Source organism: Aethalodelphis obliquidens, unplaced genomic scaffold (assembly GCF_003676395.1).
Source record: "Aethalodelphis obliquidens isolate GAN/ISIS:26980383/991018 unplaced genomic scaffold, ASM367639v1 scaffold125, whole genome shotgun sequence".
In the NCBI taxonomy this organism is placed as follows: domain Eukaryota; kingdom Metazoa; phylum Chordata; class Mammalia; order Artiodactyla; family Delphinidae; genus Aethalodelphis; species Aethalodelphis obliquidens.
In genome coordinates, this window is record NW_020838069.1 from 181154 (window position 1) to 208481 (window position 27328).

Genomic DNA, 27328 nt, shown 5'->3' on the forward strand with positions numbered 1-27328 from the left:
AGCCCAGCACCAAACCTTGGGTTATGTGGGTGTCTTCTGCTACTTTGTGGGCTAAGTGAGGCTGGGACTACGTTTTCTGTATCCAACACAGGGCCATGCACACAGCAGGTGCTAGATAATAACTGGAAAAGGAAATAAAGGATCTCCTTTAGCCCATTGACCGCTTTCCCCTGAGCACCAGCCCGGAAACCACTCCCCCTGGGGGATGGGCTGCGTCAGCCTCCCCAGGCCCCTCTGTGGGTTCCACCCCACCCTCCACTCCCACTGCCCTAGCGCGCATTATGCTGGACTATAGCTGTCTGTGCATCTGCCTCCCTACCAACCACATCAACCTTAGTGCTGATGCCCAGAGTAGATGCCTGTCCAGGCCCGTCTTCTACTTTTCCCTCCACATCCACCCCCTATCCCACTCTGTCCCGGGGTTCCCTCTTTCTCTTTCTCCCTTCTCGTAGTCAGTTGTCAGGCTTAGTCAGCAGAAGGCAGTTAAGTTGCAGGAGATCCGTCAGAGGGTGGGAGGAGAGTGCATGAATGGCGCCGTTCCTTCCCTATTCCTTCCCCAAAGCTCCTGTGGGCCTTCAGACACACCACATCCCACCGCCAACACCACCCGCTCCACCCTCACAGCCACAGCTCGCCCGTCCCTCCATTCAGGGCCATAATGCTGAGAAATTATCTTGAGAGCCCCAGGGAGTGACTGATTTAAGAGATCCCTCTGGTAGACAGATTACAGTAGAAACTGAACAGGAGTGGGGGTCGGGGGTTGGGTCCCACCAGGTTCCACTAACCCTTCCCCTCCTGGGCCTTGACCCTGTGGGTTGTGGACAGGGAATGTTGCCTGACTTTCCTGTAAACAAAGAATGTTGCCCGCTATCCCAGTTCTACAAGAATCAAGCCATTAGCCACTGCAGCAACCCACAGATGGTGCACCTGAGGGGAATTCAGGATGGAGAAAAACAGGAAGCATTCTGTGCTTTGGATACTGACCCTAGATAGTTAAGATGCATATCAAAGGAATAATTTCAATGAACCCCGGTCCTTGCATGTTCCCATACATAGAAAAACATTAACTTGAGATGTCTGTTCTTTGTGATTAGTAATCTTGGTGTTCAACTACATATTTTTGTTTTTGTTCTTCCCACAAAAAAACTCCTGTAGATCCTGGCTCCTCCCTTATCTCTTCAGAGCAATTCCTCAGAGCTTTCTGAGAGGCTGTCTTCTGGGCTTTAGTCCTCAGTAAGGTCCCACACAACTTTTAGGTTGTGCATTTTTCTTCAGTCCACAAGGCCTAGGGAAGGAAAGTGCTCCCAATGTTGGCCCCAGGTGCTGCCACCCGAATTCACCCACAGCTCTGTAAACGGCCCTTTTATTGGACTCTCCTCAAATACGCACAGTGTTAATAATGACTCTTTTCTGGGACTTCCCTGGTGGCGCAGTGGCCAAGACTGCACTCCCAGTGCAGGGGTCCCAGGTTCGATCCCTGGTCAGGGAACTAGATCCCACATGCATGCGCAGCTAAGAGTTCGCATGCCACAACTAGGGAGCCAGTGAGCCGCAACTAAGGAGCCCACCTGCCGCAACGAAGACCCAGTGCAACCAAATAAATAAATAAATATTTTTTAAAAAGACTATTTTCTGCTGGGACCTTTATGTGGCAGTCAAGCTGCATATGGGAACTCTGCATAGGGCCAAAGCAATACCCAGTGAAAGCCCAGTGTCCCACGGTGTGGGTGGCAGGGGGTGGGTGGCATCAGCCCAGGACTGACCCACAGGGCCAGAAGTGTGAGAGCTAAGTAGAGAACAGCTCTCCTGCCATTCCTCTTCACTAGCACCTGGGCTCCCTTCCTCCATTTCAGAAGGCAGAAATGCCAGACATCCACTTCCCAGCTTCCTTTGCCCGAGGCCCAGCCAATCAGATGTACCCTCCTTGGAATCAGATGTACCTTCCCTAGAGTCAGACATACCTTCCCTGGAGTGTGCCTAGTGGGCTGGTGACCAGAGCCTCTGCAGTGGTGGGGGTCATAGCAGCCGGGTAGCAGCGTGCAGTGTCTGCCAAAGCAGAACTGTGACTTGGGCATGGCCTCTTTGTCTTGTCCTCCTGTGCCCTTGGTGGTTCTGGGAGCTACACAAGTTCACTTTCATAAATTCCATTTCTGATTATGTTGGGCAGAGTCAGTTTCCTCCAACGGATAAAGTTGTCAGCAGGTGACCAGGGAAATGGGGGTGCATCCGGAGTGGACGTTTGCCTGGTTGGAGTTAAAGGCAGTGGAAATCCAGCCAGGATGAAGGGAAAGCCTTTGGCAACCCCAGCAGGCTGAGGAGACAGAGCTAGTACAGCCATCACTGGTGGTGTGGTACAGATCTTCCACGACTTACGATGGGGTTACTGATAAATCCCCTGTAAGCTGAAAATATCGTAAGTTGAAAATGTATTTAATACATCCAGGACATTGGTCGCCTCCTCAGTGAGGACTTCATACAACCCTGAACCACGCCCTCGGCTCTGTCCCAGCACCCTCTAATACACGACTTACCTCTTTACTGTGTCTTCCACCACTAGAATGTCAGCTCTGTGAGGGAGGGAGTTTGCCCCTGTGCTTACTGCTATATTCCTCCTGCTTAGCCCATGGTAGGCACTTAATGTGTTGTTAATGAATTAAGTGAAATGAAGATGCATATGAAAGAATTAGAGGAATCAGACTGCAACCAACCTCCAGCCCTTCTCCACCTCCCTTGCCCACTGAAGCAAGGTGTCCTCCCATAAGACCTCGTGAGGGAGTTACTTTGCAAGGGGAGTCAACTCTTCTAACGCCCCTCCTCCCCAACTCCTGAAACTAGAGATGGATACCAGCATGTCTGGAGACCTTATTACAAAGTCAGACCCAGAGGGGATGGCTTATGTATCAAAAGAATTTAAGACTTTGGTATTTTACATTAGCTAAAATATACACACTATGCGGTGGGGTGGGGGGGGGAGACCGAGGCCCTAGACCATGGAGATAAGAACATCAGCTTAGTTAGGTTGGACTTCATCAATGCAGGTGAGCTTGCCAGGAACTTTGGATTCAATGTGCAGGCTTAAGCTACTGGGGGTTGTTCTGCCTGTCTATTTGGTTGGCTGAAATGAAAACTGGGTCTCACTAAATGCAATTGAGATGCCAAATGCTCCCTGGTGTAATGTAGAGGAGAGAACCCAAGGCCTCAGGAAGATTCACTCATTCATTCAAAATAAATGTTGGACTGAATTTATCAGGGACAACTCACCTTCTCCCTGAGTCCCTGGAGATGACCCAGAACATAGTCCTTCACCAAGGCCCTAGGAAGTTCATCGCTGAGAAGTTTCCATTTGCCAGGGCTGCTGTAACAAAGTACCACACCCTGAGCGGCTCAAACAACAGAAACTTACTGTCTCATAGTTCTGGAGGCTGGAAGCCAGCATGTCAGCAGGATCCATGCTGTCTCTGAAGTTGCTGGGGAATTTCGGATTAGGGGCACACCCTACTCCAGTATGACTTCATCTTAATTTATGACACCTGCAACCACCCTATTTCTACATAAGGTCACATCAGGAGGTACCGGGGGTTAGGTCTTCAATGTATTAATTTGGGGGACACAATTTGACCCATAAGTACCATAGTCACAGCTGTCCATGAGTCAGAGATTCTGGTTGGAGACACTATAGTTGAAATGCCTCCTTGATTTCAATGCAGATACCAGGATGTTTGGCAGGATCACCAGGCCCCTAAGACAAAAACTGATGGGGAGGCCAGCAGAGCCCTACTGGATGTGTATGACAAAAGAACTAGAGGGCTGACCACCAGAGACCTGACTGCAGAGGATAGGATCTCTCACCAATTTTCCAGATAAGATCAGTTCACAAACCCAGGGGCCCTTGACAGAAGTGGGGTGGGTGCCCTTTAAGGTGGGCCCTGTGAAGACAGCCCAGCTTCATGCTGGTACTTTCCCCACAACCCTTCCCAAAGAGACCTGTGGCCATTAGCCAGGGTTTGACAGATACCACTTCTGGTCTACCCCATTTTCCACTTTTAATAGAACAGTTTTTGTTTAAACAACAATGTGCCCAGTCCCAGGGGATGAATAATGATTGGTCTAAACCAAACATGGCAACTCGCCTTTACAGGTGATAATTATATTTTATTAATATATAATATACAACCATATTATAAATATAATTCAAATGTTGCTGAAACCTATGTCTTTGTAACAATATTTCATTCTATCCAAATATCCTCTGATCCTACCTGATGGCCACTGTTTCCTAGCAACCCAACATGCTACAAAATTCTTCAGCCTAACCATATATAATCGTTCTTTCTAGGTTGTGGTAGAACAGCGAACCTGAAGAAAAATTCTGATAGTGTTATATTTCATTCCTTCTGTTGTTGCTTTGCTGTTGAAATCTTCAAAACCTTCTTCAGAAAGTGCAAGGAAGCCTCTAAGGAGGTCAGGTATCCACTCCAGGAACTCTGTGCCCGGAGACAGGGTGGGGACCATTCAGCGGTCCCCCAACCTCACCTACCAGGAAGACAGTCATAGCTGATACTACTCTGAGCCTGGGGATGAAGCCCAAGGGGTTCCTGTCATCCACTGTGACACAGCCACCCTCTGCCCTGACACACTAGGAAAGGCAAATGCCAGCAATGTTATGTCCATGGAGGAAGACCCCTGCAACACCCCAGCCCCACGGCAGAAGGTGTAGAAAAGTCCATCAAAATTCTGAGGCACGGGGAGGAGGAGGGATAAATTAGAAGCTTCGGATTAACATATACATACTACTATATATAAAATAGATGACAAGGACCTACTGTATAGCACGGGGAACTCTACTCAATATTCTGTGATCACCTATATGGGAAAAGAATCTGAAAAAGAATGAATACATGTGTACGTATAACTGAATCACTATGCTGTACACCTGAAACTAACACAACATTGTAAATCAACTATACTCCAATAGGAAACGGGTTTGAGCCCTGGTCCGGGAAGATCCCACACACTGTGGAGCAACTAAGCCCATGCACCACAACTACTGAGCTTGTGCTCTAGAGCCCGTGAGCCACAACTACTGAGCCCGCGAGCCACAACTACTGAGCCCACGTGCCACAACTACTGAAGCCCGTGCGCCTAGAGCCCGTGATCTGCACCAAGAGAAGCCACGGCAATGAGAAGCCCACGCACCACAAGGAAAAGTAGCCCCTGCTCACCACAACTAGAGAAAGCCTGCGCATAGCAACAAAGACCCAACACAGCCAAAATTAAAAATAAATAAATAAATTTATTTTTAAAAAAAACAACTATACTTCAATAAAATTTTTTTTAAATGCAAAAGGAAAAAAAAATTCTGAGGCATAGGAAAGGGTGTCTCTTGTCACCACCTTCCCCACGCCACAAGTAACAAAGAACACCAGAGAATCAGCCAGCACGCTCCACCCACAGCCTTATGCAGGCCCTCCATCCTCGACCCAGCCTCTGGTTCCCCTCTCCAGGGATGCCAGTATTTGGGACCCACATTTCCAGGGACCCCAGATCCCTCCCTACGTCTGTTTCTGTCTCAGTGGTGAGGGCCCAGCAACCTTGGTCAGCCCAGAGAAAACCTGGGCCCTGCCCCGGGCTCACTCCAGGGCAAGACAGTTTCTGCTCCAGGGATGGGTAGTCATGGGGGTGGGAGCTGGACCAAGGGTCCATACAGACCTGTTGGGAGGGAGCACAGCACAGGGGTTTGCAGAGCCGCTGGAAAGAACCTCACCAGTGGCGAGCTGGCCACACAACACCTTAGATTGTTCTTTTTTAAAAAAGTATTTATTGCAAAGAATGTTGGACACAGTGTGATATGTGGCTGAGATCCAACAACATCCATTCCAGGGCGAGCAGGAAACATGTCTGCAACAGGAGCACATCAACCGTCCTGGCTACAACCGGGCAGCCAGCCAGGTGGATGGCTGCCCATGCAGAGCCGGCTCCGGGTGAGCGCTGCTGGGATCCCACACTTCCCTCTGCCCCATCCCAGTCCTTGTGACACATCTCCAGTAGCTCCTGGCTGCCCTCTGGACAGAGAGAAAAGGCCTTGCTGGTCTCACCTCAGCCAGCCTGAGGTCTTGGAGAGGTGGTGACATCCAGATGTACGTGCCGCTGACCAAAGGGACCTGCTATGGCCAACAACTGAGCATGACCAAAAGTCACCAATACTCTGGCGGACATGGAAGCAAAGGCTGCAGTCCCCACATCCCAAAGGCAGTAGCGTGGTCCTCTGGCCCTGGGTCTAAGGGGCCTGGGGCTCTGACAGGAGATAAGTCCAGAAGGAGGGTACTGCCACGGCTCTGTCCTGGATATCTCTCCACCCATGTCTGTCCATAACTGCTGTGGCACTCGAGGCCGAGAGATCATCAGCCTGGGCCAGGGACACAGGATCCTCGGGCCTGACTTCACCAAGGACCACCACCTGTGGACAGCAGCGCATCCAACTACAAATCCACACGCTTCCTCACCCAGCCTCACAACTTGCTGGCCAGGCTGTTCTCCCAGCTACAAAATGGAGCCGGAACCCGCGGCCCAGCCCAACTCCCTGGGCCCAAAAGAACTCAAGGGCGTGACAGATGGCAGGCTTCCCGAGGTCATTTTCATCAGGCTCCTGTGTACAAGAATCAGAAGCTGGGAAATTCCTGCCCTGGCCAGAGGCTGCCTCCAGCTCTGGGCTTTCCCGTGCTTAGTTCTGCGGGTAGAGGTCAACAAACGCCAGGACAGGCTTTGCAGGACCATGCAAGCTTTTCCGAATCCTTCACAGCAAATGCAGGTCCCTGCCACCAGTGTATACTCTTGTGTGGACGCAGGCAGCGGCGGGCAAGGTAGCCCAGTGGCATGGCCGGGAGAGGAAGATGGGAGGGCAGCCTCTCCCTCGAGCACTGGGAAGGGCGACTCCTACAACTGTCCTGTCTTCACATCTTTCTTCACGTGTTGCACCATGAGAGCAGTTGGAGAGGGGTGGCCTTGGCTGCCAGCTCCCACGAGTATTCCAGTGTAGGCATAATTGGGAAGGGGTAATCGCAAACACCCCGCTCCCTGCATGTTTCTGTGCATTCCCATGTGCTGAAGTGAACACACTGCTTTCCTGAGCGTCCACAAATGCAGACGCACAGACTCAAGGGTCTGGCCAGTGGAGGTGGCTGCCTTGGCGGAAGCTCTTCAGTTCCTGGTGAGGCAGGACGGGGATGGCTCTTTCCCGCGTACTGAGGCAGCAGCAGCTCATGAACACCTTGCCTCTGGCTCAGGAAGTGGCCAAAGAGAGTGTAGCAGAGCCCTGGCAGGGGTCCCCAGGTCTACCCAGGCAGCTCGGCCTCAGTGGGTGGAAACATCACAGCAAGTGCTTTCCGTTTCACATTTTTGGGTTTCACACTTCACGAAGCCCACCAGGCCGGTGAGAGAGAACAGAAGGATCAGGGGCTGGGAAACCTCTCACCAGCCCGGTGCAGACGCAGTCAGGCCAAGTGGTTTTTAGCAGCAGGTTGGGCACCGCATACAACCCTGACACTGTCAACAAGGAAACAGGTGGGCTGGGACTGGGATTCTGGGTGCCACCAGCCATGCATGGCTTTGAGGGTGTTCCTGTGTGGTGACTGTCACACAGACCAGAGGGCCTGGAATGACCTCGTCCACAGAGCTCAACACCTGCCCGGGGGTTGCAGTGGACGACACACGGTCACTGGTGAGCAGGGACCGTGACAAGGGCTTCCTCCGGAGGCCGAGAGATGTCTACATTCTGCACAAAATTAAACACACAGAACGCTGACCATTTGCCAAGGACAGACAGTCACCACTACCCGCTTTGCTCATCGCTATAGCCGCTGGACTCACATCCTCACCCCGAGGAGCCCCGGTCACAGGACTTAGACCCCGACCTTTCCTAAGAGCCAGGCGTCAAGAGCCTCTTGACACGTGGTGGGTGACAAACACCAGAAAAAAGGTGAGGGATGGAGGACACCTCCGGTTCCTGCTTGCTCCTTGCAGGCAGGTCAGGCATTACCCAGAGTGAGGCCATCCCCGCCTCCTGCCTCAGGTCTGGGTCAGGTGGGGAGAAACAGCTGGCTGGGAAGGGGACCAGCTCCTGAGGGTGCCCTCCTCCCGGCTATGTCGGTGTGTCGGTGGACAGGTGTCAGATATGGCCCCGGCAGGCTGCGGACACCTCCTGTGTCTGAGAGCTGGGGCACCAGGCCCCCTGCACCTCCTGAACAGCACCCCTCCCCTGCCTCAGAACTGGGACAGAGCCCAGTTCTGTCCACAGCCGGCTGAGTTCAGGGCATCTCAGGCCTAAGGGATGGGGGTCAGAGACTCCCCTCAATTCTGTAAGACTATGTGATCCTATGTGATCCCTGATCTTGGTGGCCCAATGGAGCAGGTCACCAATGACCTGGGCCACAGCCCAGATCTGCAGGGAGGGAATCATGTCCGCTATGGCCACACTCCTGAGTTCACAGGGCTGGCCACTGGAATTGTAGGGGCAGGTGCAATTCTCACTGGGGGCAGGCTTCCCAAGGGCCCCTTTCTCACCACAACCTGTCCCCAAGGATGGGCCAGGACCTGGAGATCCTGCCCACCTTAAAAGGAACCATCCCGGAACCTGTGGCCAACAGAAGTTTGCCTCTCAGAAGTGCCTACCCAGAGGCAGGCAGGGTGCCTGCCAACTACCCCATGGCCATGTTGGCTCCTGCAAAGGGACCGGGGCACCAGCCCCTGATGCTTGCTGGGTCCAGGGGCCTCTTTCACCATCACCCCATCAGTGCTGGGGGCCCAACACCTTCTGGGCTTTCCTCAGTACGAGGGGCCTGTTGGGACATCTACCCCTGAGACCTGTGTGTGCCAGACTGGGCCTTCATCGGACTCTCAGGGCAAACAGGGAAGAGGTTTACACAATGACTGGTTCTGGTGAGGGGAAGCAGCCTTAGGAAACAGGAGGACACATCCACACACCTCAGCCTGTGGGGCCCAAGGCCTGCACCCTGGGCAGGGACCCAAGGCCCAACACGTCCCATTGTGGGTGGCAGCAGGCATGACTAAGGTCCCAGGAGCCTTCCTGGTGCAACAGACTCTGGGAATGGGGCCCAGAGGGGCGGTCCTGCTCTTGGCCTCAGTGGGAGAGGAAACCAAGATGGCAGAAGGATCCCACACGGGCATGAAGTGCTTCTGGGCAACACTTCAAGGAGCTTCTATCTTTAACGCTGGGGGAACACAGAACAGAGACGTGTCCTTCCGCAGGAAGGTCTCTACGCAGCACCGAGACACCCTCAGCCTCTGCATGGCCCTTTCCGCAACAAAGCAGGACATTTTTCATTTTTACTTTTTAAAGGTGCTCAGGTTGGACAGGTGCTCATGAGGCCTGGGCTGGTGGGACATGGAAGCGCCTGCCCCCTGTAGGCCTCTAGCCTCTGTTCTGGCCACAGCGTCACCCTGACAGAGAACTCAAGCTCACTCAGTAGATGCCCCAGCTGGGCCTGGCCCTGGTGGTTGCTGTGTCTGGACCCCCAGGAACGTGCCCACCACCCCAGCAGTGACCCGGCTGCTACCTGAGGCCTGTCTCGGTGCGTGTTCACAGCCGCCACATTCAGGAATATGGACTCCACTTTACAACCTGCCAAAGGGAAGATGCAAATCCATTCCCCCTCCTGAAAGGCAGCAGAGCCACAGGGGTAGAAGCTTCTCCCAGGAGGAGGCTTTCGGTGCTGTGGGGCTGAGCAGACGCCTCAGCCTCACTCCAGTCCTCCCACCTTGGGCAGCTCTGGAGGCCCCGTGAGGAAGCACTAGGCAGCGTGTCAGGCCCGAGCCTCTGGGCCACTGCCCAGCGCAGGCTCGCCAAGGAGCCCGGGCACCAGGCAGAGCCACAGTGAGGATGAGCGGCCCACCTCGGGGGCTGAGGGCGGTCTGAGAAGCAACAAGCCTAGCTCAGTGAGGGGTCACTACACTGAGCAGACCCTCACCCAGCCCTGTCTCACACACGAGGCGGGATCACCATGGTGCCAGGCGCTCAGTGCAAAGGGGGACGAGGCAATTAACATGCACTGGGATGACTTCAGCTGCCACTGAGCTATACAGTTATCGTCCCGAGGGCACAACCATGTGAGAGTGCCTCGTCCAGTGTTGAAGGGGAGGGGTCGGGACCCAGGAGGTTAGGAAGTTGCGTGAGGCCTCTGCTGGCAGAGCCCAAGGCAGAGGCGCATATTTTCAGGTCCGGGTCCTGGGGCCGTGGGGTTTTCTGGGGGATTTTGGAGAAACCAGTAGAAAAGACCCTCATGTGGGTGGGTGATGGTTAAGGAAGGATCACTGGGGAGGCTTCCTGTGGCCACAGGAATTAAAACAAAAAACATTTTATAGCAAATTGGGAAAGGTGGTGGGATGGAAGGAGGAGGAATGAGCCTCTAATGAAATTTTCAAGGGAGGGGTTTGCAGAAAACCACAGAACCCTGCAGACAGCCAGTCTGGCAACCAGGTCAGCATGCGGGAAGCTTCTTTACCATAAGCCACGGGGGTCAGCTTCAGGACCGTGTGCAGCGGACACTTGAGGTAAGGCAGCTGTTCTGTGGACACAGGCAGAGAGGGTTGGCACCAGGGATGCCCAGGTGACAGTCCCCTTCGATCTCTCTCACACACACATCCCACCTCCCCAGGGGCAGCGTCCGCACCTGCTGCCTTGTCAAGGAAGTAGGCCAGGAGGCAGCGCATCACAGCCTGGTGGCAGATGACCAGCACGTTCTCTTGCCGCTCCAGCTCCATGATGACAGGCTCGAGTCGCTGGACCAGGTCCTCATAGGACTGCAAGGGCAAGTGGGAAGCATCCCTCAACCCAGCTCTGGGGGTAGGGATGGAGACCTTCTGGGTAGTGGGCTACCTTCTCCTGAACTCCTCACCATTCTGGGAGGTTGGTGAGGACTGGCAATCACCTCCCCTATCCCAGGGCCAGGTCCCAGTAGGACTGAGAGGGCAGGGCTGGGGCTTAGGCTGCGTCCAAGGGGCCACCTCCATGCCCTTCCTGGGGCCCTTTGCTGAACCCTCAGCTGCTGGAATTCACATGCTGGCAACTGATGACAGGTGGAGAAGACACGGCTCCCTTCCTACCCGCCGCACGTGGAGTACACAGAACGAGGCTTGTAGGGAGGGGAAGCAAAAACCTCCCAAACTTCCCAGAGTGCAACCTGTCAGAATGCCTGAGCTCCCAGGAAGGACCCTCACAGTCTGCCTGCCCTGTACCTCCCCTGGGTGCCGTGAGGGAGCCCTTGGACCAACCCCGGTGACTGGCAGGTCTAGAGCTTTTCACTGGGAGACCCAGCCCTGGGGGTTCACCCCTGTTTGCACACAGTGAGCCGTCCTTCAGAAAAAAAAAAAAGGCCTCAAGCTTGGAGCTGAGTTTGCCCCATGATTTGGTTGGGACTAATACCAACATGACTTGTGCCAGCCCCTGGTATTTCTGGGGAAAGCCTAGATTGCTTCTTTTGGCAACTACCTTCCCTACCAATTTCCCCCCTGTATTCTCAAGTTTGAGCAGCCAGCTGCTTTGTTTCTTTTTACTGTTATCTGGTTTGGTTCTAAATCTGGGTTCTCCCTCACAGTATGACGTGGGGAAATATCAATGCTACCCGAAGCTGTCCTATTCCCGAGGACAGCACAGCATAGGCACCTGTGAGCCTGGCATTTGGGCGGGGGGTTTCGACATGTGTACGTGTATGTGTGTACGCAAACCTGTGCGTCTGTGGGAGGTATTTTTATTTGGCCACTGCCCCAGGTCACGTCCTAGAATTGGGAGATACATGAGTCAAAGGTGACACTGGGGGCTTCCCTGGTGGCGCAGTGGTTGAGAGTCCACCTGCCGATGCAGGGGACACGGGTTCGTACCCCGGTCCGGGAGGATTCCACATGCCACGGAGCGGCTGGGCCCGTGAGCCATGGCCACTGAGCCTGTGTGTCCGGAGCCTGTGCTCCGCAACGGGAGAGGCCACAACAGTGAGAGGCCCGCATACCGCAAAAAAAAAAAAAAAGGTGACACTGTTTCTACCTGGGGCCTGGGCTGAGGCGAGAGCCAGTCTGAGGGGAGGTGACAGTGCAGGTGACTTATGGTAGTCACGACTCACCTGGGGAAAATGAATCCCTAGGTCTGGATTCAGGGCTAGGGATGGTGTCCGGAGCCGCAGGGAGGATGGGGTCACCCTATGACACTCCCAGGGATGGGGAAAGTAAAGATGGGGAGTGATGGGAAACAGGGCTCCAGTAGGCCTCAGGGTTGGGATTCCTGGGCAGCACTGCTCACCCACCACCCAAGGAGGGGCCTGCAGCCTGGGCCACGGCTGAGAAGTGGTGGAGGTGACACACACACCCAGCCTGCCTACCTCTGAGGCCAGGCCCCTCCTGCTGCCCACGGAGCCTCTGCAGAGCCCCTCGGGGCCCTCAGTCACAGGCGGTCCTCCCAGGCAGGCAGCAGGTGGCTGGGATTAAGCCCCCATATCCCACCTACCTCCCCCTTGGGGTACCGGTACCGGTACTTGTCCTGGTCTCGCAGGGCAAATTCCAGTGGATAATGATCCTGAATTTCCTCGTAAGTCATTTCCTCACAGACGCCCTAGGGAGACACCGCAGTCATCACATCACCCACATCAGGCCCAGGGATCAGCCCTGTGTCAGGGGGAGGGCATTTCCTGGGCCACAGGGCCTCTCCCAGCCGGGAAGAGCAGGCAACCTGGGAAAACTAAGCAGGGGCAGCCTCACGTTTGGAAAAAGCTATCACACGTCTTTTCCACCCACCCATCGTCCATCCATCCAGTTTATGCCATAAAAATAAACACAGAAATATTAACTATGTGTCTTTTCTAATGTGTCTTTTTGTCTTCTGTGCTATGGAAATACTACAGCAGAGTATGGAATATTGTACAGGCTATAAAGTAAGATTTCCCTCATGTCATTCAGGATACACACACACGCACAGCATAGAGTATCGTACACAAATGCCATTTTAAAACAAAACAGAAGAGCCCAGGACAATGTGTGGACTGACCAGTGTCAGTCCTTCCAAGGCTCAAGCCAAGAACCAGCACACAGGAGGTGCCCAGAGAGGAAGCAATAAAACGCCCGTAATAAAAAGCTGCTGGACTATTTACGATAGCCAGGTCATGGAAGCAACCGAAATGCCCATCGACAGACAAATGGATGAAGAAGATGTGGTACATATATACAATGGAATATTACTCAGCCATAAAAAGGAATGAAATTGCGTCATTTGTAGAGACGTGGATGGATCTAGAGACTGTCATACAGAGTGAAGTAAGTCAGAAAGAAAAAAACAAATATCGTACATTAATGCATATATGTGGAACCTAGAAAATGGTACAGATGAACCGGTTTGCAGGGCAGAAATTGAGACACAGATGTAGAGAACAAACGTATGGACACCAAGGGGGGAAAGTGGCGGGGTGGTGGTGGTGGTGGTGTGATGAATTGAGCGATTGGGATTGACATGTATACACTGATGTGTATAAAACTGATGATTAATAAGGACCTGCTGTATAAAAAAATAAATAAAATAGGGCTTCCCTGGTGGCACAGTGGTTGAGAGTCCGCCTGCCGATGCAGGGGACACGGGTTCGTGCCCCGGTCCGGGAAGATCCCACATGCCATGGAGCGGCTGGGCCCATGCGCCATGGCCGCTGAGCCTGTGCGTCCGGAGCCTGTGCTCCACAACGGGAGAGGCCACAACGGTGAGAGTCCCGCGTACCACAAAAATAAATGAATAAATAAATAAATAAAATAAAATTCAAAAAAAGATGTGAGAAACTACAAAGTGGGGGTCAGGAGAACAAACTGTGACACTACAATTCATAACACACACAATAAACAAATTATTCTGAAAAATAAAAAATAAAATAAAATAAAAAGCTGCTGGTTTCTACCTATGTCCTCAGGGTTTTTTTTCCTAGACAAAGCCTTGGGGGCAAAGTTGTCTATTAAAAAGGAAAGATAATGAGGAAAATTTAAACCTATAAATGCCTATATCAAAAAAAAAAGATCTCATATCACTAATCTAATCTTCTACCTTAAGATATTGGAGGGACTTCCCTGGTGGCACAGTGGTTAAGGATCCGCCTGCCAATGTAGGGGACAAGGGTTCGATCCCTGGTCCAGGAAGATCCCACATGCTGCGGAGCAACTAAGCCTGCATGCCACAACTACTGAGCCCATGTGCCACAACTACTGAAGCCCGCGTGCCTAGAGCCTGCACTCCACAACAAGAGAAGCCACCACAGTGAGAAGCCCACACACTGCAACGAAGAGTAGCCCCTACTCACTACAACTAGAGAAAGTACACCCACAGCAACAAAGACCCAACGCAGCCAAAACTAACTAACTAACTAAATTTATTTTATTTTATTTTATTTTTTTTTTTTACTAAATTTATTAAAAAAAAAAAAAAGTTACTGGAAGAAGAACAAATTAAACCCAAAGCAAGCAGAAGTAAGGAAATAATACAAATTAGAACACAAATTCATTAAATAGAAAAAAGCAACGAAATCAAAAGTTGGTTCTTTGAAAAGATCAACAGAATTCACAAAACTTTTGCTAGACTGACAGGAAAAAGGAAAGCTCAAATTATTAAACCAGGAATGAAAGGGGGATATTACTACAAAGCTTACAGAAATAAAGAAGATTATAAGGGAATACTATGCACAATTATATGCCAACAAATAAGACAACTTAGGTGAAATAGGAAAATTCCTACAAAGACACAAACTACCTGTTGTGAGTTGAATACTTCCCCCCAAAAGATACGCTGAAGTCCTAACCCCTGGGAACTGTGAATGTGACCTTATGTGGAAATAGTCTTTGCAGATATAATCAAGTAGATGAGGTCCAATGACTGATGCCCTTTTAAGAAGGCCATGTAAAGACATAGAGAGACACACACAGGGAAGAAGCCCATGTAATGAGGGAGACAGGGATTGCAGTGATGCACCTATAAGCCAAGGAATGTTGGCAGCCACCAGGAACCTGCTAAAAATATGGGCATTAAAAGGGATTGGGGGCAGGGGCTTCCCTGGTGGCGCAGGGGTTGAGAGTCCTCCTGCCAATGCAGGGGGACACGGGTTCGAGCCCTCTCCGGGAGGATCCCACATGCCGTGGAGCAGCTAAGCCTGTGCGCCACAACTACTGAGCCTGCGCTCTGGAGCCCGTGAGCCACAACTACTGAGCCCACGTGCCACAAATGCTGAGCCTGTGCGCCTGGAGCCCGTGCTCCGCAATAGGAGAGGCCACTGCAGTGAGAAGCCCACACGCTGCAACGAAGAGCAGCCCCCGCTCTCCGCAACTGGAGAAAGCCTGTGCGCAGCAACACAGCCAAAAGATAAATAAATAAATTTATAAAATAAACGTGATTGGGGGGGACTTCCCTGGTGGCACAGTGGTTTAGGAATCCACCTGTCAATGCAGGGGACACGGGTTCAAGCCCTGGTCCAGGAAGGTTCCACATGCCACAGAGCAACTAAGCCCGTGTGCCACAGCTACTGAAGCCCACGTGTGCCTAGAGCCCGTGCTCCACCACAAGAGAAGTCACCTCAATGAGAAGGCCACACACCACAATGAGGAGTAGCCAAAGCCTGTGTGCAGCAACCAAGACCCAACGCAGCCAAAAATAAATTAATTAATGAAAAAAAAAAAAGATTAGGGGGATTCCCTGGCGGTCCAGTGGTTAGAACCAAATGCTTTCACTGCTGAGAGCCTGGGTTCAATCCCTGGTCGGGGAACTAAGATCCCACAAGCCGCAGTGTGGCCAAAAAAAAAGTGATGATGGTGATGGCTCAGAAGGAAGTGAAGGACAGTAGAGCAAGCCTCTATTGCCTTAGAGAATACGTATATTATCATGAACAGAATGTTGCTAGAAATATGAATGTTTAGGGACTCCTCTGGAGGTCCAGTGGTTAGGACTCCGTGTTTTCACTGCCGTGGCCCCAGGTTCAATCCTTGGTCAGGGAACTAAGATCACGCAAGCTGTGTGGCGCGGCCAAAGAAAAAGAGAGAGAGAAAAGGCAATCTTTATCATAAAGCAGCAGAGAACTTGGCCGAACTGTGTTCTAGTGTGGGCAGCTATAACAAAAAAGGCAGATAGGGGCTTCCCTGGTGGCGCAGTGTTTGAGAGTCCGCCTGCCGATGCAGGGGACACGGGTTCGTGCCCCGGTCCGGGAAGATCCCACATGCCACGGAGCTGCTGGGCCCGTGAGCCACGGCCGCTGAGCCTGCGCGTCTGGAGCCTGTGCTCCGCAACGGGAGAGGCCACAACAGTGAGAGGCCCGCGTAAAAAAAAAAAAAAAAAAAGGCAGATAATGACAAGTGATAAGGAGGATGCAGAGAAATCAGAACCCTCATACACTGCTGGTGGGAACGTAAAATGGTGCGGCCACTTTGGAAAACAGCCTGGCAGTTTCTAACAAGCTTAAATGGAGTTAACATGGGGGACTCCCTGGTGTCCCAGTGGTTGGGACTCTGTGCTTTCATTGCCAAGGGCCTGGGTTCAATCCCTGGTCAGGGAGCTAAGATCCCACAGGTCACACAGCACAGCCAAAATAAAAAAACAAACAAAAAAATGTAGAGTTAACATATGACCTAGCAATTCCACTCCTGGCTATCTACCCAAGAGAAATGAAAACATGTCCACACAAAAACCTGTACATTCAGAGCAACATCATTCCTAAAGCCAAAAAATGGCAACTACCCAAATGCCCATCGACTGGTGAATGGATAAATAACATGTGGTATATCCATACAATGGGATATTATTCGGCAATATACAGGAACAAAATACTGATACATTCTACCACAGGAGGAAGGAAATGTCCAGAATAGGCCAGTCTATAGAGACAGAAAACAGATTGGTGGTAGCCTAGGGCTGGGGGGAAGGACTGGAAGGAAATGGGGGTATGGGTACAGGGTTGCTTTCTGGAACAACAAAAATGTTCTAAAATTGATTGTGGTGATGGTTGCATAACTCTGTGAATATACTAAAAACGATTGAATCATACAATTTAAATAGGTGAACTGTATCATAGGTGAATCATATCTCGATAAAGCTGTTGTTTTCAAAAAAGGAAAAATAAGACAGTAAATTGTGGATTGGGCTAAGAAAAAAATCACAATGTTAAAATAGAAGACGAGCCCAAGGCTGTTTACCAGAACAGAGGAAAGAACAAAGATAAACATGGAAAGATGACTAACAGATCATAGATACTAGAATAGTTTCCAAACTAAAGAAAAAGAAGGGAATCCAGTGTATCTAGGAAAATAATCAGATTAACCTCAAAAAAAAAAAAAAGATCAGGGCTGCCAAGGCTTCTCTGAGAAACCAAATGCTCCAGCCATATCTGTGCCCTTGGAAGGCAGACACCAGACCCCTAACCTGCGTCAGGGAGCTGCTATTTGCACGAGAAAGAAATCAGGGCTGGAAACCTCCTGTAACTCCCACCAGCCACAGCTGATGAAAGCCCACAAAATGGGTTAAATGAGCTATAAAATGGGTCACAGAAATTGCTTACTCTTTTGAAAGAGTTCATCAGTTCTAAAGAAGAGCTACAACAGATAAAAAAAAAAAAAAAAGCCATGATGCTATACTCTGCCCAATTACAGTAAAAAAAGAAAAAAAAAGGGCAGAAAGGAAACAAATGGAAATAACACATCCTCATAATTCCCAACAGAATCAAGAATTATTTTCCTGTTACTAATTTTGATAAGTATATTTTAGTTATTCCTTTATTTACAAGCATTCTCCTTAAGAATGTTTTAGAAAAGCTGTAAGGTAATGACTACTGGAATAAAAACACTGCTTGCCTTCCAAATCACAGAAAAGATGATGTTTATACAGAAAAAAAAAAAAAAGAGATGAAAAGAAATCTGCAACGTACTGGGGAAAAAAAAAGGACAAAGATAGCGATTGTAATAATAAATATGAATGGGTTTAGATTCCTAAACGAAAAAAGCTCTCAGGCCAAAAAATAAACCAAAGATATGTTCCTTTCATCTAAAGAAATGACAGAAAAAGGTTAAAAATAAAAGGGAGTAGGCATAACAAAAAAAACATGGACAAAAAGCAAGGATGGCAAATTAAAACCAAAGTGAGATACCACCTCACACTCATTAGAATGGCTACTGTAAAAAAAAAAAAAAAAAAAAAAAAAAAAACAGAAAAATAACAAGTGTTAGCACAGATGTGGAGAAATCAGAACACTCGTGCACTGTTGGTAGGAAAGTATAATGGTGCAGTTGCTATGGAAAAAAGCATAGCGGTTCCTCAAAAAAATAAAAATAGAATTACCATATGATCCAACAATTCCACTTCTACATAGGTACCAAAAAGAAATGAAAGCAGTGTTTCAAAGAGAGATTTATATACCCATGTTCATAGCAGCCCGATGCACAATAGCTAAAAGGTGGAAGCAACCCAAATGTCCATAGATAAATGAATGGATAAGCAAAATGTGGTATATACATAAATGGAACCATATTCAAGTTTAAAAATGTGATTCTGACATATGCTACAACATGGATGGACCTTGAGGACATTATGATAAGTGAAATAAACCAGTCACAAAAAGACAAATACTATATGATTCCACTTATGTGACATACTTAGAGACAGAAAAATCATACAGACAGAATCAAAGAGACAGAAAGTAAAATGGTAGTTGTCAGAGGCTGGGTGGGGAGGAGAAATGGGGGTTATTGTTTAATGGGTATAGAGTTTCCATTTTATAAGGCAAAAAGAGTTCTGGAGATGGGGACTTCCCTGATGGTCCAGTGGGTAAGACTCTGCACTCCCAATGCAGGGGGCCCAGGTTCAATCCCTGGTCAGGGAACTAGATCCCGCATGCATGAAGTAAAGAAGATCCCACGTGCCACAACTAAGACCCCACACAGTCAAACATAAAGTAAATAAATAAATCTGCATGCCACAACTAAGAGTGCGCATGCTGCAACAAAGATCCCACATGCCGCAACTAAGACCCGGTGCAACCTAAATAAATATTTAAAAAGTAAATAAATTTATAAACATTAACATGGTTACAAAAATAAAACTATTAAAAAAAAGAGTTCTGGAGATGGATGGTGGTGATGACTGCACATTCTGAATGTATTTATTACCACTGAACTGTGCACATAAAAATGGTTGTTAAGATGATAAATTTTATGTTATGTGCATTTTACAAAAAAAAATTGGAAAAAGAAAAGCAGGGATGATAATATTCAAATTCGTCAAAGTATAAATCCATGCAAAAAGTGTTTTATATTGAAACAGGAACCATCCAAAATGAAGGCTGAGCCACAGTGGAGTATCTGGTACCAGATTTGCTCTCGGCCCAACATAAACAATTCAAAAGAACTAGACAAAATGTATGCAACAATTGTTTGTAGACACTAGACAACAGGCAGAGCAGGGTTGTGATCCTCCAGAAGGGACACAAGGAGCCTACGACTGCAGCAATTTACTGCAGGCACTTCCTGGACTGCAGAGCATCACAAGAAAAGAAGAAGACACAAAAAAGAACAAAACTGAACCCCTAGAGCTTAAAAACATAACGCCTGAAATATAAAGTTCATTGGATGCTGGATGAGTTTAACAAAAACAGCAGTAAAGATAAGTGAGCTTGAAGATATAGCAATAGAAACTATCCAAACAGAAACTTGGAAAGAACAAAAGACTGAGAAACAATGAACAGAAGCTCAGTGACCTGTGGGATTATCCCATAGGTTCTATACACTATACCAAATGGTCTAACATACAAGAAGTTGGAGTCCAGGGTAGGAGACAGGGTAGCAGAAAATATATTTAAAGAAATGATATCTTAAATTTTTTTTCAAACTCATATTTAGAAACCCAGAAATCCAAGAATCTCAATGAACTCCAAGCAGGATAAACATAAAGTAAAACATACCAAAGCACATCATAATCCAACTGCTTAAAATCAGTAATAAAGAGAAAATAGAGTAAAAGAAGATACACTATATACAAAACGAAGATAAGAATGACAGAAAACTCCTTGCTAGAAAACAGTGTGACCCAGAAGACAATAGAGGTGGTCCAATGGTGGTCCAGTGGTTAAGAATCCGCCTTCCAATGCAGGAGACAAGGGTTTGATCCCTTGTTGGGGAACGAAGATCCCACATGCCACGGGGCAACTAAGCCCATGCACCACAACTAGAGAGAAGCCCACGCACCACAACTACTGAGCCCGTGCCCCCTAGAGCCCGCGTGGCACAACTAGAGAAGCCCACACGCCGAAACTAGAGAAAAGCCCGCATGCTGAAATGAAGAGCCTGCGCACCACAGTGAAGATCCAGTGCAGCCAAAAAAAAAAAAAAAAAAAAGAAGAAGACAACAATGGAACAGCACCTTTGCACCTTTTACATGCTGAAACAGAAGGAAGTCTGTGCTGTTTCCTCTCATTTGCCCCTCCATATCCTTCTGCTTCTCCACCTGCTCTCTGCCCCAGGACGTTGACCTTTGTGCATGCATCTACAAGGCTCCCATGGCCACTAATGTCTTGCTGGGCTAGGCCACGGGGAACACTGGCAGGAGGTCACAGGGAGGGAGGAGAGTGAGGCTGAGATGTTTATTCTGACTCCTTCCTGAAGAAGTTGCTTTCAGTGGTCTAGGCCCTCACCCAAGGTTCCATCCCACCAGGCTGCCCTTTACTCACTGCTCCCTTGTCCCCAGGTTCCTATATCCTCTCTCTCCTCTGCCCAAGGGAAGCAATGGTCCCTGTTGTTACGAGGTCCCTATATCCTGCCCATTATCTTTGAAAAAAGGTCCTTTTATAAATCCTCATTGAATTAACCTAATTGGAGTGGCCATCTGTTTCCTTTTATGTCCCACAAATTACTAAGTCATGAATTTTACTTTATAATAAAACATCAAAATATGTGAAGAAAAAAGATAAAATAATGCAAAATTCTTGAAAATGCAAGAAAAATCAACAAAATTATAATTAGAGTGGATTTAACATTCAGCTATTGATTTATGATGATCAAACAGAAAAAAAAGACAGAAAATTTGAATGATATAATTAAAGTTGAAATTAATGAGATACACAAACTTTTTCTTTTGAAAATTTTCAACCATATAGAAAAGTACAGGGCTTCCCTTGTGGTGCAGTGGTTGAGAATCCACCTGCCAATGAAGGGGACACAGATTCGAGCCCTGGTCAGGGAAGACCAGGGAAGACCCATGTGGGGTCAGGGAAGACCCCACATGCTGCAGAGCAACTAAGCCTGTGCGCCACAACTACTGAACCTGCGCTCTAGAGCCTGCATGCCACAACTACTGAGCCCACACGCTTAGAGCCCATGCTCCACAACAAGAGAAGCCACTGCAATGAGAAGCCCGCGCACTGCAACGAAGAGTAGCCACCGCACACCACAACTAGAGAAAGCCCGCGTGCAGCAACAAGGACCCAACGCAGCCAAAAAATAATAATAATTAATAAACAATAAATAGACTTTCAAAAAAAAAAAGAATATACAACAGAAACACAAGGCACTTAAACTGGGAAGGTAACAACTGGATTATCCTTATTTCAGAAGATATGACAGGTCCCTGAGATAAAGCTAAGATAATCAACTGAAAAAGTACTAGAGCAAATAAAAGAATGGTCACAGGTTTTCTGTGGACCAGCAATAACCAGACGGGGGACAAGATCTTATTCACAAAGAGGCTTCCTCCATGAGGCCAGGTGGCCCAAGCTCCCAAGGGACCCTCTGGAGATGTCCCTGGTTAACAGCCCACTGTCAGCCTTCCTGGCCTGGCTCCCTACATGAATGCTGTGCTTGTGGCCCCTCCCATCTCATAATGTCATGGACGCCCCCTTTCCCTTACCCAATCTTTTCCAGCGGGGATGGATTCCATGGCATGTGGCTTCATCATCTTCCTCCCTACCTACTCCTCACCTCCTCTGTCCAACTTGATTCCATCTCATCCATAGGGACACAATTGAACAAGCTTGCGAGCTGAATGAGTGTCTACCTTTTCCACAGCTGCATCCATCTGCTGGGGGTGGAGGATCGCCCCCAGAACACAGACAAGGGGGCCACAGAAGACTCCTGGTCTCCAGACAAGCCAACTCTTCCCCTTTGCTAACGCCCACTGGAAACTCCCCTTCCTTTCACTCTTGAGTGAAACCTCCATGAAGTTCTGAGACACAGTACTCTATAGCCACCTGCACCCCTCTCCTCTACTGATACCCTGGAATCTGGGCCTCCGCCACCACTCAGGGCCTCCTGTCGTCTCATTCTCTCCCTTTCTACCAGCCCCTCACCATCAGCTTACACACGGCCAAGTCTCCCTTGACTCTGAGTCCCTTGCCCCCCACTCACTTCCCTACCCATTCCCACCGGGCACCAACCCAGTAGGCTCATGCCAAGAATCCTAGTGGTCTTATGACATCCCAATGGTCAGTTTGGAGCCTGGCCTCACTCCCCCTCCCTATGGTATCTCACCCCACTGACCACTGCCTCCTCCTCTCTGCCTTGACTCCCATGACCCCATCAGCCTGGTTTCCCTTCCACCTCACCAGACACCTGTCCATAGCTTCCTCCACAGCCCCTTAAATGCCAGGGTTCCCCTGGGTTCTGTCCTGGGCCCTACTTTGCCTCCCTCAGCCACCTGATCCATTCCACAGTTTCAAGCACCATGTCTGTGGGGGGGATGCCCAAGCCCCACCTCTCTTTGGAGATCGGATTGGCTCCTGGGTACCTGCTCTTGAACATCTCCCAGGAACGTCTTCCTTTCATTCACTACATATCTACTGAGCACTTACGATGTGGTGAACAAAATAGATTAGTTCCTGCCCTCAGCTGAGCTCATCACCTTCCTTGCCCCAGAACCCTTCCCAGTGGCTGGAAATCTGGAGCCATCCTAGATCCTTTTTAGACCCCTGGCTGGGCATCAACAGCCTCTATCCTTTCATTAGGATCTTGGTCCCCAGCACCTGGCCCAGTTCCTAGCACAGAGTAGCCTCACATAAATACGTGATAAATAAATGAAGAAACATCCCTCAAGTCCATCTGCTCCTTTTTCACTGCCGCCACCCAAGTTCCAGATGTCATCACCTCACCAGGCCATGGCAAGGACCTCTAACTAGTCTCCCTTCTCCGGCTTGTCCCCCCACCTCATCCCAACAAAACAATTCTATCAGTTGGGGTGATCTTTGTAGGATTCAAATCTGATCTCGAGACTTCCATATCAGGCAATGGTAGACTAGCTTCCTTTAGACTAACACTCCACTGAGAGCTACTAGAAAAGCCAAACCGAAATAAATAAATAAATAAATAAATCTGTTTGATATCACCCTAGAGCCACAAGGCAGAGAAGACCTGAGGGGCCAAGATCCTGAAGTGAAGGGAAGCCCAAGGAGGTGAACCTGGTATATGGCATCATTTTTCCCTTTGAGGTTTTGTTGATTTGAAAGTGGCAGTTAAAAGCATGACAAGCCAGCTGGTAGGCAAAATGGCTGAAGAGGGTCAAAAGGTATAAACTTCCAGTTATAAGATAAATAAGCCCTGGGGATGTAATGTACAGCATGGTGATTATAATTAACAATATGTATCATATATTTGAAAATTGCTAAGAGAGTATATCTTGAAAGTTCTCATCACAAGAAAACTAAAATTTGTAACTATGTGGTGATGGATGTTAACTAAACTTATTGTGATAATTATTTCACAATACATACATCCATCAAATCATCACTTTGTACACCTAGATAGTTATATACAAAAGAAGGGAAGGAGGGAGGCAGGGAAGGAGGGAGGGATGAATCAGAACCCTAAACAATAATGAAATGTTAAAGAGAAAGCTCTCCCTGACCCCTTTCAACACTGTCACCCTGGGTGAGTGCAGCTGTGCCCAGAGCTGGGCAGGGGAGGGAAGAGATGGTGATTACCGCATCAATCTCGTTGAGAACTTTCCACTGCTCATAAGGCACACCCAGGGCCTCAGCCGTCTGGATTGTCCTCTTCATCTGGCTTGTCCAAACCTTTAGGTCCTTGATGTTCTGATCCCTGATGAACTGGGCCAGACTCCTGGCAAACTGAAACACATCACAAGCAAATTCAGATGCACAGGTCCTGGGCTGCCCTCAAAGGGTCCATGGGGCCCAGCCTTAGAGAAAACAGTTTTGGTAAAAAACACGAACTAACTCTCGATGACACCGACACCCACACCCACAAGTGCTGTCCCTGTGCATTCTTCCGAGATCCTCAGTGTAGTTCCAGCTGTGGGTCATCAGGTCCCCTGCCAGTGCTCACCCCCCGACCATGTGCCCTAGGCTGTATGACCTTCCCACTGAGGTTTCAGTATCTCCCCTGGACTGTGGCACAGCATCAGCTGCACTGTAGGGACTCAGCTCACTCCCAGAATGGCATGCCTCTCCAGGGAAAGGGAACCAGCTGGTGAGAGCTCACGTGCAAGCCAGAGATTCAGGCATCTGCCGGGTGACCTTCCCTATAGAATGGGAACATTCCAGACTGAATGAGGTCATCCACCTGGATTGCATGTTAGCTGGAGTCCAGCACCAGCACACGCACATGCACACAGAAATAAACACACACACACACACACACACACACACACACGCTGACCTCCCTGCCCCGGGCGGACAGTCCTGGGTCCCCGCCAATCCGGCCCTTGAGGTTGAGCTCGCTCTCCCCGTGCCGGCAGAGGTAGATGGAGCGGGGCGTCACGTGGATGTTCATGAGGTAATACACAATGCGGCTCTGGATGTGGTCAGCCACGCGGTTCACGATGTAGCTCTGCCCCACGTCCATGATCTTGATGTAGGACAGATCCCTTTCCAGAGAGGGTAGAGAGAAGCCTGTGAGTGTGACCGGGGTCCTTGAGGCCACGCCCTGCCAGCTCCAGGAACCATCCTCAGAGCCTTGCATCTCTGACCCCACCAGGCTTGAGACCACAACACACAGGACTGCCAGCTGGTATGCGAGTGATGGGGGTGAGGTGAGAGCAACACGACACGCATGACATACAGAGAAACCCCGTGAGAGGTGCTCCACACTCATCATGCTCCCAAAAGGTGACATTCAAAGCGAGGGGTCAGTCCTACCACATCGGGACCTTCATCGCTGCTCTATGTCCCCTGGGCCCCTCTTGCCTACCTATGAGCTCTCAACGTACTATCTGTAAGGTGAACAAGAGACAGTTTTTCCAGGATTGACCTGGGAGTAGTTGGCAAACGCGCTTCCCCTCCAGTCTTCCTGGTCAGCCATCCATGGGCCTGGCCTTTCCTTCCCCCAGCAAACCCTCCCCCAAGAACCCAGCCCGGGTCATGTGTGTGTGCCGAGTGGTTGCCATGTCCCACACCAGGCAGCAGGTGGACGAGACAAGAAGCACAGGAGGATGGTGCTGGTGGCAGCAGCCAATAAGCCCAACTCCGCCGCTTTCCCTGCTTTGGACCAGTGCAGCCCTGCAGCGTGGAGAACAGAGCCACAAGGAGCAATGCCATGCTGGGGGGAGACCAGGAGAACCACAGAGGCCGGGGCAGCAGGGGCAGCAGCACCGGATCAGCGCCAGAGTCGCTGAGGGGACTCAGTCCAGGGACTGTCCCTCAAACATCCCAGAAAACATCCCCCCAGCAGTCACTTGACTTCTTTCGTTCGTAACTATATATTCATACGTAATTATAAACAACCCAAGTACAAGTTCATATTTCCACCCTTTTCACTTAATGCTACATAACATACACTTTCCCATGTCTCTTCAGCATGATTTATAAGGACTGTGTAATACTTTATTCAGTTATTAAAGTTAACTTAATTACTTAAGCGTTAACTTAATTACTTAAGTGTTATTCACTTAACCACTGCCCCCATTTCTGCTATAATACAGGAGTTGGCAAACTATGGCCAGCAAGTCAAACTCAGCCTGGTTTTGTAAATACAGTTTTATGGGAACACAATCATGCTTATTCATTTGCGTATCATCTATGTTCCTTTAGTACTAAATGGCAAAGTTAAGTAGCTGCAACAGAGACTGTATGCCCCCAAAGCCTAAAATATCTACCACCTGAGCCTTTACGGAAAGAGCTTGCCGGTGGCTGGCTGCTGTCCCCACCCAGCACTCAGTCCCACAGATCCCTGTTCCAGAGGGAGGCGGGCGGGGCTCACAAGCACTGGTTACTGCTAGCTGTTAGTAGGCAGGGTCTGGGCACCCCTTCCCCTTCTCAAAATACAGACCACCCACTGAAAGAAGAGTATGTACTGTTTGCAAAAGCCTTGTGGGAAGACCCTCTGAATAGAAAACAGGCTTGATTTTCTGATGAAATAGCAGAAAACTGTGACTCACAGAGCTCCAGATAAAGCAGCTACGGTTCTGCAAGTCACCCCTGGGCCATGATTTCCACCCCGAGGAAAGAAACAAAAAAGGACGGACCATCTCTGCCCGCGGAGGTGGTCCCTCAGCCACCACCTTGAGGAGCCAGAGGAGGCAGCCGAGTGGACCCCACCTACCACCCACCGCAGCCAAGGACACGGTGCTGCCCTGCCTCACCTGTCCAGGTCCTCGTCCAGCGACTCATATGAATTCTCATAGCACTCGATGCGCCTCATGAAATCCTCCGTGGCCTCATCGCTGTCGTGGTTGACATAGTCAGGGCTGCCCAGTTTCACTTGCTGCCGGGGTCAGGCACAGAGCAAGGACACATCAGGGCCAGAGGCCAAGCAGGTCGGAGACCAAGGAGGATGCTGGGTTGGGGGGAGGCTGGGCAGGAGGATTGGCCTCCCAGGGGCACTGGTCCCATTAGGAAGAGCCCAGTGGCTCCCTGGTCCCAGCTCCCATACCAGTGCTAAGAGAGTATTACTGAACATCCTGTGACCGCAGTCCCTCATCTTTGGGGGATGAGGGACTGCGATCGGGTGGGCAGTCCCCACCTGACCCAGAGATCTACCGCCTTCCCCCCTACCCACAATGTTCAAGAAGACCAAGTTAAGGTCGGCCCAGGCACCAGCCTAACCTGGAGATGGACCTCACTGTCACAGACCATCTTGGCTGTATTACTGCTCCCACAAGGGCAGATGCACCACTCACCACGATGTTGGCAGCTATGACCTCAGGATCCACACAGATGGACTCAACAAAAAAGGTCTGCAGCAAAGACCAGGGTGGGCAGGAGGGAAGGAACCAGAGACACATTTAGGGCCCTGAGCCTGGCTCCCTGGAGCTCCCTACCCACTGAGGGCCATGCTGCCCAGAGGCCCTTCTTCAGAGGGTGGGGTCAGGTCAAGGAGCACAGAA

The 27328-nt window shown here is 49.8% G+C and overlaps 1 protein-coding gene and 1 non-coding gene across 8 annotated transcripts in view; one reads left to right on the forward strand and one right to left on the reverse strand.

Annotated features, from left to right (window-relative positions):
* Positions 1-3307: 3307 nt before the first annotated feature.
* The window catches only part of PFKFB4 (6-phosphofructo-2-kinase/fructose-2,6-biphosphatase 4), a 43300-nt gene continuing 19279 nt past the window's right edge, over positions 3308-27328 (reverse strand). For 2 of the 7 annotated variants that reach the window (XM_027098729.1, XM_027098726.1), the window contains exons 6-14: positions 27122-27178; positions 26585-26706; positions 24664-24871; positions 23967-24113; positions 12509-12613; positions 10686-10815; positions 10518-10580; positions 9573-9637; positions 5796-7771 (exon numbers count right to left, since the gene is read on the reverse strand). In XM_027098729.1, coding sequence (XP_026954530.1) covers positions 7712-7771; positions 9573-9637; positions 10518-10580; positions 10686-10815; positions 12509-12613; positions 23967-24113; positions 24664-24871; positions 26585-26706; positions 27122-27178 — 957 coding nt within the window. In that variant the 3' untranslated portion in view covers positions 5796-7711. Of the gene's footprint in view, positions 3356-5795; positions 9638-10342; positions 10581-10685; positions 10816-12508; positions 12614-23966; positions 24114-24663; positions 24872-26584; positions 26707-27121; positions 27179-27328 lie in introns of those variants that run through there. The other 5 variants (XM_027098724.1, XM_027098723.1, XM_027098727.1 and 2 more) reach the window with 4 other exon arrangements.
* TRNAG-CCC (transfer RNA glycine (anticodon CCC)) lies at positions 18812-18884 on the forward strand. Its single transcript has one exon. It is a non-coding gene; the product is annotated as a tRNA-Gly (tRNA).